The sequence below is a fragment of the Phyllopteryx taeniolatus genome, chromosome 19 (genome assembly GCF_024500385.1).
Source record: "Phyllopteryx taeniolatus isolate TA_2022b chromosome 19, UOR_Ptae_1.2, whole genome shotgun sequence".
NCBI classification, from domain to species: Eukaryota; Metazoa; Chordata; class Actinopteri; order Syngnathiformes; family Syngnathidae; genus Phyllopteryx; species Phyllopteryx taeniolatus.
This window is the reverse complement of record NC_084520.1, coordinates 16654335-16671061: the sequence shown is the minus strand read 5'-3', so window position 1 is coordinate 16671061 and position 16727 is coordinate 16654335. Positions and strand designations below refer to the sequence as shown.

The 16727-nt window shown below is 42.2% G+C and overlaps 1 protein-coding gene and 1 long non-coding RNA gene across 7 annotated transcripts in view; one reads left to right on the top strand and one right to left on the bottom strand.

Annotated features, from left to right (window-relative positions):
• LOC133468973 (uncharacterized) overlaps positions 1–16727 on the top strand; it is a 29749-nt gene that overhangs the window by 1556 nt on the left and 11466 nt on the right. Inside the window, exon 2 of the long non-coding RNA XR_009785596.1 lies at positions 9442–9612. This is a non-coding gene — a long non-coding RNA (uncharacterized LOC133468973). The remainder of the gene's footprint in view (positions 1–9441; positions 9613–16727) is intronic.
• LOC133468968 (disintegrin and metalloproteinase domain-containing protein 12) overlaps positions 73–16727 on the bottom strand; it is a 40920-nt gene continuing 24265 nt past the window's right edge. For 3 of the 6 annotated variants that reach the window (XM_061755448.1, XM_061755450.1, XM_061755452.1), the window contains 18 exons: positions 13960–14025; positions 13806–13877; positions 13560–13729; positions 13388–13472; positions 12074–12222; positions 9450–9627; positions 8628–8717; positions 8364–8559; positions 8180–8288; positions 7544–7742; positions 7376–7453; positions 6041–6149; positions 5834–5969; positions 5642–5756; positions 3912–4102; positions 3350–3444; positions 2504–2665; positions 73–215 (listed from right to left, as the gene is read on the bottom strand). In XM_061755448.1, the coding sequence (XP_061611432.1) occupies positions 103–215; positions 2504–2665; positions 3350–3444; positions 3912–4102; positions 5642–5756; positions 5834–5969; positions 6041–6149; positions 7376–7453; positions 7544–7742; positions 8180–8288; positions 8364–8559; positions 8628–8717; positions 9450–9627; positions 12074–12222; positions 13388–13472; positions 13560–13729; positions 13806–13877; positions 13960–14025 (2313 nt within the window). In that variant the 3' untranslated portion in view covers positions 73–102. Of the gene's footprint in view, positions 2666–3349; positions 3445–3907; positions 4103–5641; positions 5757–5833; positions 5970–6040; positions 6150–7375; positions 7454–7543; positions 7743–8179; positions 8289–8363; positions 8560–8627; positions 8718–9449; positions 9628–12073; positions 12223–13387; positions 13473–13559; positions 13730–13805; positions 13878–13959; positions 14026–16727 lie in introns of all 6 variants that reach the window. The other 3 variants (XR_009785595.1, XM_061755451.1, XM_061755449.1) reach the window with 3 other exon arrangements.

Below are 16727 nucleotides of genomic sequence, written 5' to 3'. Positions count from 1 at the left end.
TTGAAAATATGTGAAAATAACATGAGCTGCCACTGGTGTCTTTGCAAAATTAATAAACTAATAATAAAATAAATAGTGTCATAATCATAAATCATAATCAAATCATAAGAATAGTGCACCAAAAATGAATAGACAGACAGACAGAGAGGAGACTGGACAGTTTTTACTGCACGTAGGATGTATCAAACATTTGTCATAGAAAAACACGTGTTCACCTGTAACACAACACACACACACACACACACACACACTTCTTATCAGCACACACACAGTTATTTATTTATATAAAAAAAGAAAGCAGTAAAATTAGTGCATGGTCACAACCTAAATCGTATCAAAAGTTTCAAAAGTTCCCTCCCATTTTTTTTGCCGCTCATGTGTGATTTAACCAACAAAACAATGCAAAAATAAGAAACAATAATATTATGTTGTACATTTGCATGAGATATTAAAAGATAAGACAATTATGAGTATTTTCACGAATTGTGGCAGTCAAAAGCAGAGCAGTCATTCGCCGGCTTCAAGTTTAGTTTAACATTGCACACAATTTGGCAGCCAATACGTCTAATAAAATTAAATAAAAAATACTTCAAGTTGTTGATTGGTAAAATTTACCAATGTTAAATTTTGCCCAAGCTGCTGTGAGGTTAAATAAGGAAAACATGTTTACCAAAAAGTTGAAGATTCTGACTAGTTAAGAAAACACATTGTGACCGATTAAAAAAAACAACCCCAAAAAAACATGTAAGTGGTTGAAAACAACATTCTGAAATGTAAAATGTCACAGGTTTAAAATTAAAACTGAAAATTGTGACGTAATAATAAATGGAGTCAGGAAAAAAAATGTAGGATAAAGAAATGTGACAAAAGGTAGGGAAAAAAATGTTACACAAAGAAATATGAAAAAAGAAAATGTAAAATTCTGACTAGAACAAAACAAATTGTGAAGAGTTAAAAAAAAAATGTGACAGGCTTAAGAATAAAATTGTGACACGTGGGCACAAAAATGGTAGGATAAATACTGTGACTTTAAAAAAAATTGTCAAAAAATGCAACAGGTTAAAAAAAAAATCTGACTGGTTAAAAAAAATATAATTATTTGACCAGTAAAAAAACAAACAACTGTAAGTGGTAGAAATATTTTTGTATGTAGGAGAACCCCAAAAAAGTTACAAGATTAAAAATAAAAATAAAAATTGTGAGAATAAAAAATGTGACTAGTAAAAAAAAAATACATGTGACTGGTAAAAAGGTAAACAAATGTAGAAATTTTTTTTACAGTTTTTAAAAAATGACAGGTTAAATTTTTTTGCATAACTGTTAACTGTAAAAGAAAAAAAGTGACATGAAAAAGTGACCCCAAAAAAACTAAAACTGGTTGCTTAAAAAATGCAACTACAAAAAAGTGATTGTAACAAAAAAAGATAAAAATGTACCAAAATGTAGCGACTTAAAAAAAGTAGAATGTCAATTTTTTTTTTTTTTTAAACTGACGTGAAATCATAATGGTATGCGTAAAATAAAACAAATTGTGACAATTCCAAAAAATTGATGTGTGAAAAAGGCAGGCAGCTTTAACCAACGCCTAAAGTCTCGTCACATTGATTGGTCTCGAGGTTGGCTGACTCCTGACTCTGTCTTGATTGGCTCTTGTGGTTCAATCTTACGCCAAGGGGTTCACATACTTTTCCTTTCAACTGTACAGTGGTGTGTTGACTTATGAGTGTAATTCATTCCGGGAGCAAGCTTGTAACTCCAGTTACTCAAACCAAATTTCCTCATTGAAATGACATTTTTTGGCTCACAAAACAAAGCAAAAACTAAGCGATGGCTCGGAACTGCAAAAACTCGTCCAAGTTGGAGCACTCCTAAGCAGGGCCCGACCGATTAATCGGCTCGCCAATTTGATTGGTTGATATTAGGACTTTTTTCCAATTGGCAAAAATCGGTCATTATTGTTTTTTTTTTTTTTAAACATTAACACATTACAACATAAGACAAAGATCATTCAAAGAAACATTTTAAAATCGGCAAAAATCTGCCAATCTTTTTGCCGATTTTACTCTCTGTTGTAAGTTAAGCAAATTCAAATGGACAAAGTATTGAAAAACAGTCAAATGTTCTGCCTGTAATTCATATCTTTATTGTTGTAAGCATTAAGGGACCAAAAAATAAGTTATTTTATTCATTATCAATTTTTTTGAATTTATCGGCCGATTACTCGGGTTTGAGAATTTTCTTCTGCCAAATATTGGTATCGGGCTTGAAAAAAAAAAATTCCATATCGGCAGGGCTGTACTTTTAAATCAAGGCACCACTGTTGCGCACATATTGACTTTTATAACGATCCATCAATTTTTAGATGAAGAAACAAAGAAATGGCTGTAAAATCTTGGCTCGTAAGAGTCATTATATGTGTTTAAAAAAAAATAAAGTGTCAGGCACAGTGCCCTGTGTGGCCACAAATAAATAGGGGTCATATAAATAGTTCACTTGCGTGTACCTGAACTCGTAGCACCAAGAAGGCGTGTCAGGGCCGCCATTTTGAAGGTGACCATAGTGCAAACAATTCCACCATCGCCGCGGGCAACGTCATCATCTGCTGTATTTGACGTTGGAAACCACGCGGGGCTTGGGCAGCGTGGCGGGCTGCATGGCCAGACTTCTAAAATAAAAATAAAAAATAAAAATAAAATAGAACTGCCACCGGATGGCGCCAAATAAATATTTTTATATGCGACGTGGCTTTGGCCTGACTACAAAAAATAAGCCAGTAAGTGAATGTTGAATCGCAGATATGCGGGGGTTGACTATAGATGCCACAATATGATGGCAAAGGACTATATGAAGCTCCTCAATTTACTTCAACATAGTGCCCTGGCACCAAGAGGGCTTAAGTGGGCGCCAAAGCAATACTTTTACATTGGACAGTGCTTTGGCCTGAGCACAAAATCAACGAATAGGAGTTTTTCAGTGAATAATTTTTTTTTGATAAAATTAAAAACTATATAATTTTTTCATGTATTATTTCCTTTTTAATTATAATTGTATTACTATTGTATGTTTTTGCCTTTTAGATAAAATGAAAAATAGAACTTCATAATTTATTTAAAAAATCTTTCACAGCATTCTATTATATTTCTTTAATGTTCATAATTTCCGATGCTTAGTCACAAAATAGGCAAATTTGTAAATGCTGAATTGTGAAGAAGTGGAGGTTCACTTTAATAGTAAATGACGCATTGATTTGTATTTGTTTGATAGTACTTTTTCAAAGATTAAAAAAAAATAACTATTCAATGGGATTTTTAAATGTAAGAAGAGGAGCGCTTGTTTTTTATGAACTCACTTTGCAGGGTGGGGACGCACGGGTCCGGGTGCGGCGTGAGCGGTCCGAGGGTCCGCGGGCAGAGGCTTCTGGGGGGGGCCGGGCCGCTCCACTTCCTGACAGAAGAGAACAACAATAGCAGAGAAGCTCCACGAGAGGGCGCTCCTAGTACACAAGTGTATGGAGGTTTTTGGGGGGGTACAAAAATTGTAACTTTTTATGAAATTAAAATTAATTAATTGAAACATCTATTGATGACTGCAATGTAATAAATTGCCCATTAATAAGTGAAATCTTTTTTTCATTCCTCACTTCTTTAATCAAATGAATGTATTTAAAGTATTTGATGTGGTATTTATGAAAAAAAATCATTGTATTTACAATATTTTGTATTTATTTCTGTATCAAAATTAAATAAACTAAATAAATAGATACAAAATAATAATAAAACCTACATTTATTCACAATTCAAATGTCTTTCATTTATTAAATTGCCCACTAATGAACGACAATTGTTGTTTGTTTCATGACAAATTTACTTAATAAGCAATTTGTTATTGACGGACGATCAATACTTACCAACCTGCAGGCGTTTAGGGGGGCAGCGCCACGGAACGCGACGGCCGTCCTTCTCGCCAGCGCCACGCGGACGTGAGGATGAGGATGCGGAGGCGTGGTCGGCGCCGCGGCCAGCGACACGCTAAGCGAGAGAGGCTGGCACCGGGGCAAGCGGCGCAGGCTGTGCGACGGGTAGGGCGGTGGCGGGAGCTGCGCCTGTGGCCCACGGGGAGGGGGGTGCGGCGAAGATGGACAATCGTTCATGTAAGAATAAGCCATCAAAAAAACAAACAAATCATGTCTCATTCGGAGGACGCGAAATGTGGGCCTCCATAGACGACCCCCGTTGAGGCAGAACCTCACTAGAACCGAGCCAAAACATCAGCGCTTTGTGTTTAGTCGGGATCAGGCTGTGGGAAGATGGAACATTTTTCTGCCCGATCATCCTCATGCGGTCTCACTTCGAGGTGCGGCACAGCTAAACAGACCCACCTGTGTGAGCAGAAGCACACTAGAACCGAGCCAAATTATCAGGCTGTGGGAAGACGGAACATTCTTCTCGGTCATCCTCATGTGGTCTCACTTGGAGGCGGGCCACAGTGAAACAGGCCAAAATATCAGCGCTTTGTGTTTGGACCAGATGTTCAAAGTGTACACATGAGCTCATGTGGCAGCCCCCGACCCCGACCACGAGGGGAGGAGGATGACCTCACCTGCAGCGCGCTCCACATCAAACATCCTCGGGAAATCCTCCACGATGAGAACCACATGCCTCAAACGCGACTAATGCGCAGCAGCTGCGGGGGAGGAATGGTGGGAGGGCCGCCGGCTTGCAGGGTGAGGCGAGTCCCGTAACGCCGTGACATCAGCACAGACAGCAAAATTTGACACGAACAGTCCAACAGCAGATGTTTTGCGCTTCATTGTCCGCACTCCTGATGTATCGCGCAAGTTTGCCGTTCGTGGTTTTATTGGGTTTTTACAGTATACACGCTGTACAAATAGAGTTGCACGCCTTCGGTGTCGTGCCACGTTTTGCCACAACATGCCGGGCAGAATTGAAGGAATAGCAAAAACTAATCTGGTTACACATAAATCACCTTAAAAGTATTATGTTTTTAGACAATTTTATCTTGTTTCAAGCAAAATTTCACATGAAATACTGCAAGAGAACTTTGTAATTTCAATATGAAAAAAAAAAATAATTGAACCCTTGTTTTTAAAATTATGATTTTTGTTTTTTTAAACAAATGAAAATTGTCTAGAAACAAGTTAGGTGATGAGTCTTAATTCAAGTGTAACCAGATTAGTTTTGACTAGAAATAAGACACACATTCTCGGTAAGATTTTGAGTTTTTTCAACGTTAAAGGGATTTCCCATTATATGCTAGCATTAAGCTAGCAGACATTGGTTTCGTTTGATTAAACATTTTGGGGTTCAAATATACAATGTTGAATTCTTATGTTGTTTTATGGGTTAGTTTTCCAGTAAACATCAACTGGGAGTGACAAACTGCTTGAAGCAAGCACACTGTGCCTCATTTGGAGAGCTGTGTGAGTCTTTATTTCCTCAAAGTGATGTTATACGATAGTCTCCCATTTCTTGACAGCGAGAGAATACTTTAAGAAATACTTGAACAAGTGCGTTTAATAACGTGAAATGTGTTTAAAGCATTTGTGAAGTGTAAAAAAAACAAAAACGTTTTTTATATGGTCTGTCCATGGCGGCTTGCGATAATCGGGGGTTCGCTGTACCTTAAAGATGGTGGCGCTGTGAGGCAAGGGCGGTGCCGGTCGAGAAGGAGACGCCACGCTTGTTGGCTGATGTCGCTTGGGGGTGGACGCCGCGCCCGTTGAGGCGCTTACAGACCTGCGAGAACAAAACCCCTGTCAACAACAAGATAAACTCAATTGGACGTGGTTTAAAAAAAACAAAACAAAAAAAACCTGAATTTGTCAGGCGGATCCTTCTTGGCAGTGGACAGCACCCGCTGGAGGCTTTTCCGCTTGATGCACACCACCGCGGCGGCGCCCACCACGGTGAGCAGCACCGCCAGGACACCCGCCGTCACGTGGACGCCGTCTGTCCTCGGAAAACAAGTTGGGCTTAAAGTGACCGAAGTGCGATAAAAGCGACGCCTTTGCTGAGTTTACCTGCCAGTCGGACGGGACCGCTGTCCACGCTGCCCCCGAAACCGGGCGAGTCGCAGAAAGGAGGTGCGTGGTGCGCCTCGCAGTGACAGTTCTTGTTGTTGTTGCACACCTGCCAATGCAGAATTGGGATTATTCCCAAATTTGAAATTCAAATGTGAAATTCAGGTTTGTACACAACTGCGACGGCAAACGGACGCCAGCAGATGGCGACGTTGCATTGCTTTGGATTTGACATCAGCACAGCTTTTGGGTAGAAGATCAAGATTGGGGGTGAATCGCGGCTTGTCACGTGAATTATGAGGAAGAGAAATGCCAGTACCTCAGAAGTCGGACAAATTTAGGCATCACACAGACGTACATGTAGGATATAAACAGCATGTGTCACGGTAGGTAGTACAGTAGAAATGGTGTGCCATGATAGTGAGAAAAGGTTGTTTTGGTGCTGATTACTAAAGAATGTAAAGTAGTAGCAAAAGAGTCTACGTTTTCTTTGGTAGGTTCAGTGTTTACATTGTCACAGAACTTGAAAATATCGGTCCCTTCAATATTCAGACAGGACGGTGCACGCCTCTCACCCATACAAACCCTCCAAAAACTTCGGAAAAGCCCATTTACAGCCGTCAAGTTTAATCATGCACCTCATTCAAGGCCTAAAAAAAAAAATAAAAACCTCATAACAAAGCCCATTTATTGGTGCTTTGAATCACTTCCCACTTTCAATATTGTACCCTCGGGGAAAAAAAAGTGGAAAATTGGATGCTCCACTGTAATCGGTAGCTTTTACAGTATCACTGAGAGGATGAAAACACTGTATAATAGTCTACCAAACTGTACTTTTGTGTGTCACTTTTTTCCCTAGTGGTGTGAAATCAATTCCTGGCATCAGTTTTTTTTTTTTTTTTTTTTTTTACAAGGACGAGCACCTGGGACTTTGATGAATGGCCCTGGGGGCTAATCATAAGTGAAGCCATTACGCTTAATTGAGTGGGCGGCTTTTGGCGTCCCGGATGACGGATTGTGAGGCTCCCTAACGACTCTCCAGGAGAAAAGGTGGAGGTGCACCCTTCAAGTGAAGAGACCAGTTCAGTTTGGATCATAAAAAAGCTGGTGGCAAAAAAAAAGGGCCTGACAAGCACTGAACTGAACTGAAATGATGACAATGACAATTCCGTTTGCACCACCAGAGAAGTCACAAAAAGGTTTAGGATTTTTGAAGGAATGTCCTTCAAGGTCATCCATATTAATCCAGCGGAACTCGCGGGCGAGGAAGCTAAACGGAGTGGCTGTCTACTAGTGGTTCCGTCGGAAGTACGGGTGACGCCATGGCGCACTCACCCCTCGCCTGTTACACTTGGCGCCGCACTCGTGCACGCCGAAAACGCTGACGTTCTGGCACCGGCGGTTCAGGCACATCTGAAGACCAACAAAAAAAGTAATCTCCTTAGACGACAACAAAATGGAGGACGAGGGGTTACGCGGTCAGGGTGGCGGTGGCGGGCTCACCATTCCGTCGCCGCACTTGGTCCCCGTCAGCACCAGGCCCGGGTCCGGCATGTCGTCGCCCAGGTAGACGTGCGTGCCGCGGCACAGGATCCTGCCGCCCTCCTGCAAGGGGATGTTGGTTTCTATGGAGACCGCGTTGGTGCCGATGACGGGGCGGTTGGCGCCCCCTTGGCACTGGACTTTGCCGCATTGGGCGTCCCTGCAAAAGCGGACGTAACATTAGCGACGCCTGAACAAGCCGCAGAGATGACGCCGGGTGACTTAAGCAGAGAAATATGGAAGCGTGAGGAGGGCAGATTATTATTATTTTTTTCCCCCAATTTGTGGACCGGGGTTTCGCACTTGCGTGGCCGCTTTAGAGCGCCTCATTGTCGGCTGTGAGTGCACGCACATCCCAAAGAGAACGCGGAAGAGCAAGGTTGGAAAAAAATGGCAGCCGTTCAACCAGCTTGTGGACAGGGGCGTCGCGCTTGCGTGGCCACTTAAGAGCGCCTCGTTGTCTTAGCGTGGGAAAGCCCCAGGACAACCCAGTGGGATGTTCTCCAGCCACTGGAGGCTTAAAGTGGATATATTTGCGCCGATCAAATGTGTAGATATAAGAAAGATGCTACACGATGTCACCCCCCCCCCCCTTACCGCGCGTCACATTTGGCAAAGGATCCTTTGGCGTCTTTGCCACAGTTGCCGTAAGGATCGCCCGCCGAGTTGACTCTCTCAAAGCAGATGCCGGGCGCGGCCTTGGCACCTGCAACGCAGAAAAGTCATTAACTGGACCGGTCAAGCCGAGGCGGCGGGCTTGCGCCGCCCTCTCCGTCCTTACCTTGCCCCCACAGCGTGACGCACTGCTGCTCGTGCGTCTGGCACACGCCGTTGTAGCAGTAGCCGTCCACGCCGCTGCAGGCGTGCCCGTCGTGCAGGTAGACGTTGGCGGGGCAGTGGGGGCCGTCGCCCGTGCAGAACTCGGGCAGGTCGCACGAGTTGCCCGACTCGCGGCACGGAGTTCCCGCCGGCTTCAGCTGTAAATGACAGGCGTGCGCGGGCAGGGGTGAGCGGTGAGCGCAGGACGGCCGACGGAGCGCCGTACCTGACAGTCGTGGCAGCACTGGCCGTGGGCGCACGTGGCGTCGCCCTTCAGGGTGCAGGTGGTGGCGTTGCAGCAGGGATTCGTGCATTCCTGTGCACGGAACACATTCCACCAAATCAACTGTTATTCATTTCAGTAATAACAAATAAATTACCATTATATAAAGTAATTATACAGTACAAATAAGAAATAAAGGTAGTTGTATTCATGTGTCAGGTATAAAATTATATTTCTGTTGTAAATGTTCCTTTTTGTTATTAAATTTGATGAAACTGTTGACCAGTTTGTATGTTGTTTAAATTGCATTTCAGTTTATACTTTTTAAATCCAGAAAATGAAGAGGATTATGATTTTTCTTTTATTTGTATTAGTAAATATAAATTTGGATACATTCAAAAAAAATATTAAAAATATTTCCAAGTTGAAACTTAAATAATAGGATAATTAAAATGTATATTGTAAAAATTAAAATTTGATATTGTACAGTATATGTATAATACTAAATTACTGCTTTAAAATTATAGCATTATTTGTAAATGTCATAATATTGTCCACCCTAAGAAGCACCGGGCACAATTTCAGGGAGCAAAAAAAAAAAAACCTACACACCAGGAAAATCATTTGAATAATAAATATAATTTGAAATACTAGGACATTGAAATTTGTGCCATTTATTATATCTGGTGGTTGTGTGTGACAAAGAGCTAAAATATTTCATCCAAGAATGTGTTGGATTCGTGTTTGAAAATCTCAACAGAGGCAATTCATTGTCGCATGATTGAGATTCTTTTTATTTTTTGGTGTGTGTGTGCAGATGCCAACCTCGACTTCGCCGCAGTCGCACTGCTCGCCTTCCTCCACGTAGCTGTTGCCGCACTTCTGCCCGCCGTAGAGCACCTTGACCTCGGGCATGTTGAACAGACACATGCCCACGCCCTTCTCCAAGCTGGCCGCCAGGTCCTTCTTGCTGCAGCTGCTGAACACGGTAGGGAAGGGATACCTGCACGTATGCAAAGACCTTTCAGCATTTACAAGGGGATTTAAAAAGTCTACACACCCTTGCTAAAAAGCAGTGTTATGTGTTAGAAGAAGAAAAAAAAAAAAATTCCAAACTTTTTACTTCATTAATGTGACCTATAACCTGCACAACTCTTCTTTTGAATCTTTTAGCAAGGGGAAAGTCAAAATAAACAATAATGTGCTTGCGCAAGTGTGCACACCCTTTTATATCTGAAGATGTGGCGGTGTTCAAAATGAACCAGTCAGCACAGATCCGCTGTTCTAGTCGGCTTTTCCGCTGTATAACGTCTCCTTGATATCCATCTTAAGGGCTACGTACTAGTACGTACGCTCTGTCCTCACTCATAAGACAATTCAGTGCACTAGTAGAATGACTAGTGCACTTTCATAGAGCAACTATGTCTCGCTAGTCAAGTTTTTTTTCCACCAATGTATGACATTTATGAGCACAAGTAGGACAACTACATGCAGAAATGCATGATGGAGTGTTTTTGGATGAGATCGCCCGTCCACGCCCGCCTGATTGTTTTTTATTGAGCTCATCCTCAAATGATGCACGTGCGATGGTCTCAACAGATAAAGAAGAACCGTAGAAGGCGTTTCTAATAACAAATACCATAAATCACACGGGACACACCGGGCGGCACCGCACGTCATAACTTATCCTGACAGAGATGACGCACCCCTTCGATAAATAAAAAGTTAAAAAACAAGCCTAATTAGAGGCGTCGTATTTAATCACGCATACATATCCCCACAGAGAATCAACAGCCTCTCTCACCTGCGTATAACCTGGAAACTCAAAACGAATCATATCAAGGCATAGTAAGAGGATCATAAAGCATCAACACCAAGCTTCTAGCATGTACACAATCATGGACCCATGTTGCATAAACGACTGTATTCTGTACTTGTGGTTGTTTGTTTATATGTGCCCTGCGATTGGCTGGCAACCAGTTCAGGGTGTACCCCGCCTGCTGCCCGAAGATAGCTGGGATAGGCTCCAGCACTCCCGCGACCCCTGTGAGGATAAGCGGCTCAGAAAATGGATGGATGGACTGAACATCTGAAACTGACATGACACCACATATGGGCAAACAAATATGCACACTAGCCCTTTAACACAAACGCTATTTAGTCATTAAACTCACCTTTTGGCATATAACGGAGGATTGGTTCCAGACAAAAAAATAAATAAAATCTGTGAATATGTGGGGGTTCACTACGGTGCAGTTGCGGATGAGCAACACTGAAACGCTCACAATGGACTGTGTGCTAAGCCGCGAGGCGTTATAAAGAAATTAAACCATGATTGGGGGTGCGAGTGTCGTCAAAAAAGAGGTGATAGCAGAGTTGTGTGTTTGAATACATTGTCGCGTTAATCCCGGATTAAAAAGCGCACGCCGAGCACAACGCGGAGCAATGAGGATTATTTGCATCACAAAAAAACAAACAAAAACACAAGTCACGTCTTATTTTTATGTGATTATTATTTCTATGTTTAGCCCTCGACATTTAGTCGAATTTAAAGAGCTGGCGTGCAAACAACAACGCCGGTTTAAAATATTCACAAAAAAAAAAAAAAACGTGGAACAAGACGGTTCTCAGGGGTGCTTAAGTATTTATCAGTCGCCACGGAGAGATTTTCTGACATTAAACTTGCATGTGTGTCAAAGAATAGCGACTGGCTGGGAATAAGGAAGAGGGGACTGGAAAAAGACACAAAGGCGGGATTGTTACACTGTCACCTAAAAATAGCTGAAATAATATGACATAGTCAATTTTCTTTCCAAAAATAGTCACATGTCAATCTTTTAAAACTACTTAACTCATTCACTGCCATTATTTCAAGGCAGTTCGCCATATTGCCTACTGTTTTGCTCTGTGAGAAAATAACAAACATACCAAAAGAAAGAGGAGACTCTAAATTTGTTTCGACATTTTTCTGTTCTTTAGTTATCCGCAGTAGAACATGAGTTGGTTTCTGACCAAAAAGTGGAGGAAACGAGTTTTTGGTGAAAAAGAAACATGCCAGTGACTTTGATGGTAATATTTCTTTGCTGTTGTGACACCTCAAAAACAAGGCTGAGAAAGAGCTGTTGACGAGTACAACGTCCACGACAGTTGGATGAGTTAAAGAATGGAGCGGGCCGTATGTAGCCCGTGGGCCACAGTTTGCCCACCCTTGATCCGGCGTCTGTGAACTTGCCTGTTTTTATTCCCCTTAAGTCCTCCACGCAGGGTTTAAGGCGTGCTGTGTACTGTACCTGAACTAATCACTTCCCCCTCCACAAAGACTCAACGTAGCCACAGGCCGTTAGCGCAGCTGCGGTCGTAAAAACAAAACAAAACAAACCCCTCTGCAATTTCATGGCACACTTTGCTCAAAGATGCAACAAAAACAAACAAGAAACACGTTTGCGCACCCGGTAGAAGGAGTCATGATGCAGCCGCCGCGCTCTGCCGTCGCCCGGCAGCCGCACCCCCGCTCCGGCGTGTCATGGTTCATGCCGAAGTTGTGGCCCAGCTCGTGGGCCAGCGTGACCGCGGCTCCTAGCGGGTTGTCCGAATGATCCTGGAAACCAAGCCAAAGTCAGCCACACGTCTCTGCGTTATCGGACTCACTTAACATGATGTGGTAGACGAGTGCTTCTCAAGGAAAGGCACCTCGCTACCCGCGTCACACTTTTTATGGAAAAATGAAAAAAAAAAATGAATTGTTCATAAATAGAAATAAAAGATAATTCAACATTGTACATTTAAACACCAAAATGGTCAACCAAACCACGTATTTTTGTCTTGATGAAATGTCCACGAGCATAAAGTGAAATGCCAAAGACGGGCTAACAGAAATTACTATAGATGGTACGGTATTTCTACACCATCAAACAACTGCTACTTTAACACACACGGAGCAGCAACGCATACAAACGGAGCAACTGACAATAATGACAGGCGTACATTCTTTCAGCTCTGTGGGAACAACAACAACTGTTTATGGAGTTTACAGTAGTTAAAACCCGTCTCTGCCTCCTCTTAATAACTATTCGTGGAAGGGCGCACCAAATTTCGCCTATATCTCGGTACTGGTCTCAGTTTTGGGAAAGTGCAACATCAATAGGTTGTCTCGTTTTTAGGAAATGAAGGTGGACAACAGTCCGAATTGTTACGCTACAACATCGCCAAAGGCATTTGCAACGTGAGAAGCCAAAATTGAGTCAATACTGATGCATGTCTGATTTCGTTTCTGCTGTCGTAAGTGGAGTGAATTTGCAAAAAAAAAAAAAAAAAAAAAGTTTTTCACGTTGTCATTATGGGATGTGGTGCGTAAATAGATGAATAAATAAAGACAGAAAAAGAATTGTAATCGATTTTGGTTGTAACTTAACAAAATGTGGAAAAAGTTGAGCGCTGCGACTACTTTGCAGATGCGCTGTAGGGGGCTCCAGGTGTGCCTAATAAAGTGCACGGCGTTAAATATAAAGATGCTATGCCATCATAGCCGGCAATTTGTGTCATCTGGGATGACGAGAGCGCGGAAACATCTGGAAAGGAGCTGTAAATGTTGATTAAAAACAACAGGACAGCTAATGACAGGCTACGGTTTACACAGCAAACGACGGCCGCCGCGCCGCCGTGTCTTTACAACTTCCCAGCCTCGTTGGCGTCGTGTTTCCACTCAGACGCGATTACGCGAGCCGCTGAAATTGCACCTCTGTCCGTGCTAATACGACGCGTACCATGACGATTCCTCCGGACTGCTCCGCTGTGCACATGCTCATGATGGGCGCCATGCCGATGGTGGTCCCCTGGAAGTACACCCCGCTGACGGGCGAGACAAAAAAATTTTAATTAAGAAATACCAAACCCCTCTTACTCTTTTTTTTTCCCCTCGGCAAGAGTGAATCCCACCTGATGAGCTGGGCGTTGTCGTGAGGTTTGCCAGGCAGCAGCTTGACTTTCCTCCAGTCCAGGAACTCGTGCAGGGTGGTGAAGGGGTCCTGCGTGACGGGACACTTGTCCACGTCGCTCCAGACCTCCAGGCCCACCAGGGCCACGCGGATATTCAGGGCCCTGTAGAACTGATCCAAAGGGAGTCGGGCGGGGGTCGTAAATCAGACGGACGCCTCCTTTCCGCCCCTCTGATTGGATGGTTACCTTGTCCACGTAATTGGCAATCTCGGCCAGGCGCTGCTTGACTTTCTCTACGTCCTTGCCGTGCTTCTGAAACTGAGGAGCCAACCGTTTACAAATACGGGTGCGGATGGAGCCAAAAAGAGACCACGACGACGACGACGACGACGACGCTTACCTCGCGGTTGTCGGCCACGATGATCAGCTCCACGTACTTGGTGGTGGTCTGGATGTGACGCTTGTGCTGCAACGGAGAATCACGTCGATAGCGAGTTTGACTTTGGTCGTTAGCAGGCTACTTCCTGGTTGATGGGTACAGGCACCCGCCATGTTGAACTCTGCGCTGGGGGCGCAGTATAAATATTTATATATAGAATATAGAGGTAGTATCAATATAACGTATTCATTTTTTTCTACAATAATTATTTAGAATATATTCTATTTTAAAAATAGAAAGTAATATGGGGAAGAAACGTCTTTTGTACTCTTAACACTTCTGCCGTGTTTGGGAACCTTTTTGGCCCTGTAAACTGTTACTTTTGACAAAAAATATTTATTTGATTTTATAATTATTTCGGGTATATTATATTTGTGGAATACAGTATGGCCCAAAAACTCCTTTTGTAGCTTTGACACAGGTTTCGGGGCACATTTTTGTGACTCTGGAAACAGTTACCATGGTGACCAACCATTACATTCCGGACCCCTTTCGACCTGAGCCTCTTCATCCCGGCAAGCCAACGGCATCGTGTCCCGCCTCTTATCAGCCGCCTGCTTCTTCGATAAGCCACAATGGGCGCGCGTGCTCCAAATAGAAGCCTGCGGCCGCGACGCGTTGAACTTGCGAACCGGGGGGGCTGCGGAGGGCCAAACCCCAAAGCACTTGTTCCAGTACTATCTATCAGACGCATCCAATTCGGGAGTGCATTTGTAGCAACATATTGTCATCCCTCAGGTGCCGTTCGTGTGGGGCTGCTTCCATTTTGATGATATGAAGGTCTTTTCGACAACTTTTACCAGGGGGAATCTCACGCCTCGGAGCTTTAACGAGCCGATAAAACAGGAAGATGATGCGAAATAATAGCAAAAACGTCCACGTAGTGTCGCCTTTCATGAGCGATTCCGGATGAGCGTTCTCTTGCCACTTTTTGTTTTGTTCCAGCTGCAAGGACGCTTCTTATCTTGGGAGCCTCAAGCAGCGTGGCTTATTAAAGAAGCCCCGTGGCTTATCAAAGAAGTCCGTGTGGACGCATTGAGTCGCGTTGCACTCGGTGAAACCAACTACTCTTTTTATTCTCCATTTTTATTTGGTAGAAGTTTGTTTTTGTTGTATTAGAAGAAACTTTATATACTGTCAAAAGCGTGCAGGTAGCAAACTGTAATTTTTGTATCTTTTTTATATTACTTTTTATTTATATATCATAATTTAGTATACGATCGTTTTAGATGTATGACAATTATTTTTTTTGTACTCTTAATACAATGTACTTTTTGTGAATTCATGAAAATGGTTATTATTTTATTCATCATAATTCAAATCTATATAAAATATTCTTATCATAATTCAACATGTACTAAAACAAACTACCTTAATTGACCTTGTGTATTCTGTAAACTTTTTAAAAAAACTTTTAACGGTTTTTATATCGTAATTTAGTCAATTTTTCGATCATTAATAATTTAATATAATTTTTAACGAAATTATTAATAATTGTGTGATATTTTATTAGTCAAATTAAAATGTATACAAAATATTCTATTTTAATTTCTTATTTACTTACTAAACGGATCCCACGATTCAATGATTAATAATTCACCTTTACAATACATACATATTTTTTAGTTTTTAAAATGTTTTATTAGTACAATTTATTGTAGAATATTTTTAGATTATTTGTGAGATTTACTTTAGTTACTTATTATGTATTATTTACAATAAGGGTCTATATAATACATACAATTTCATATAAAAATATAATGCATCAGTCATTAAGAAAAACACATTTTTTTCATATTTTCATTGTAATTTGTGTGGTATATTTAGATTTGATTATTTACTATTAGTGTTTTAACTTACTATATAGGTGCATTCTAACAATGAAATCTCATACAAAATATTCTTATTATTGATTATTTATTAATAGAAGCTACCTTAATCGACCTCTTGAAGTAAGCCATGGCAAATATCCAATTCTTGATCAAGGTTCCCAATGGAAAAAAAAAATAATACAAATCATATTTATTGTTATGGCCTTGTTAACTCCTGCAATTAATCATCTTCATCATCAAATGAATTCAAGATGGCCAAACAAAAAGGGAGAATTTTGAAGAGCCACATGTTTGGCGTTCATCCCGAGAAAGACGCAAGCATTCAGGGGATGATTTGCAAAAGATGGAAATCAGTTTTGGAGGAGGCGGAAAGTCCCCGGCTCGTGCGCGGCGCAGATTGGAATCGCGAGTGTTTCCCGCTTATCGCCATTGATTGCGCGTAACGTCAAGTCTCGGGCGAGACGCTTCCCATTTGACAGAGGTCGCATGAGGTGGGCTAGCTAAAAGCTGCCGCGCGCGGCCTCGTGCGGGGCAAACGCCGGAGTTTAGCGCGACTGCGCCAGCTTTTTGTCCACCCACGCTGTCTCCTCCACACGATCCTAATGGCCGCCATTAGATACAATGGAAGGGTCGGGTGAATTATTCAAATGAGCGGCGGCGCGATAAAATATAAAAGTCAGCCTCTTGAATAATTTGCCGTATCTACAATGCAGATTTTCCGCGGGGTAGGATTCAGGTGAATCACATCACGTATTCGTTTTTAAGAAATTGGAAAACTATAAAATTATTTAAAAGACGTTGCATTTGAACAGATTGGACAAAACGAGACGCGCTAACGAACAACGTTGGAAGAAGACCAACTGTATTCGACAGGAGACTAGGGGCAGCACAAAAAAA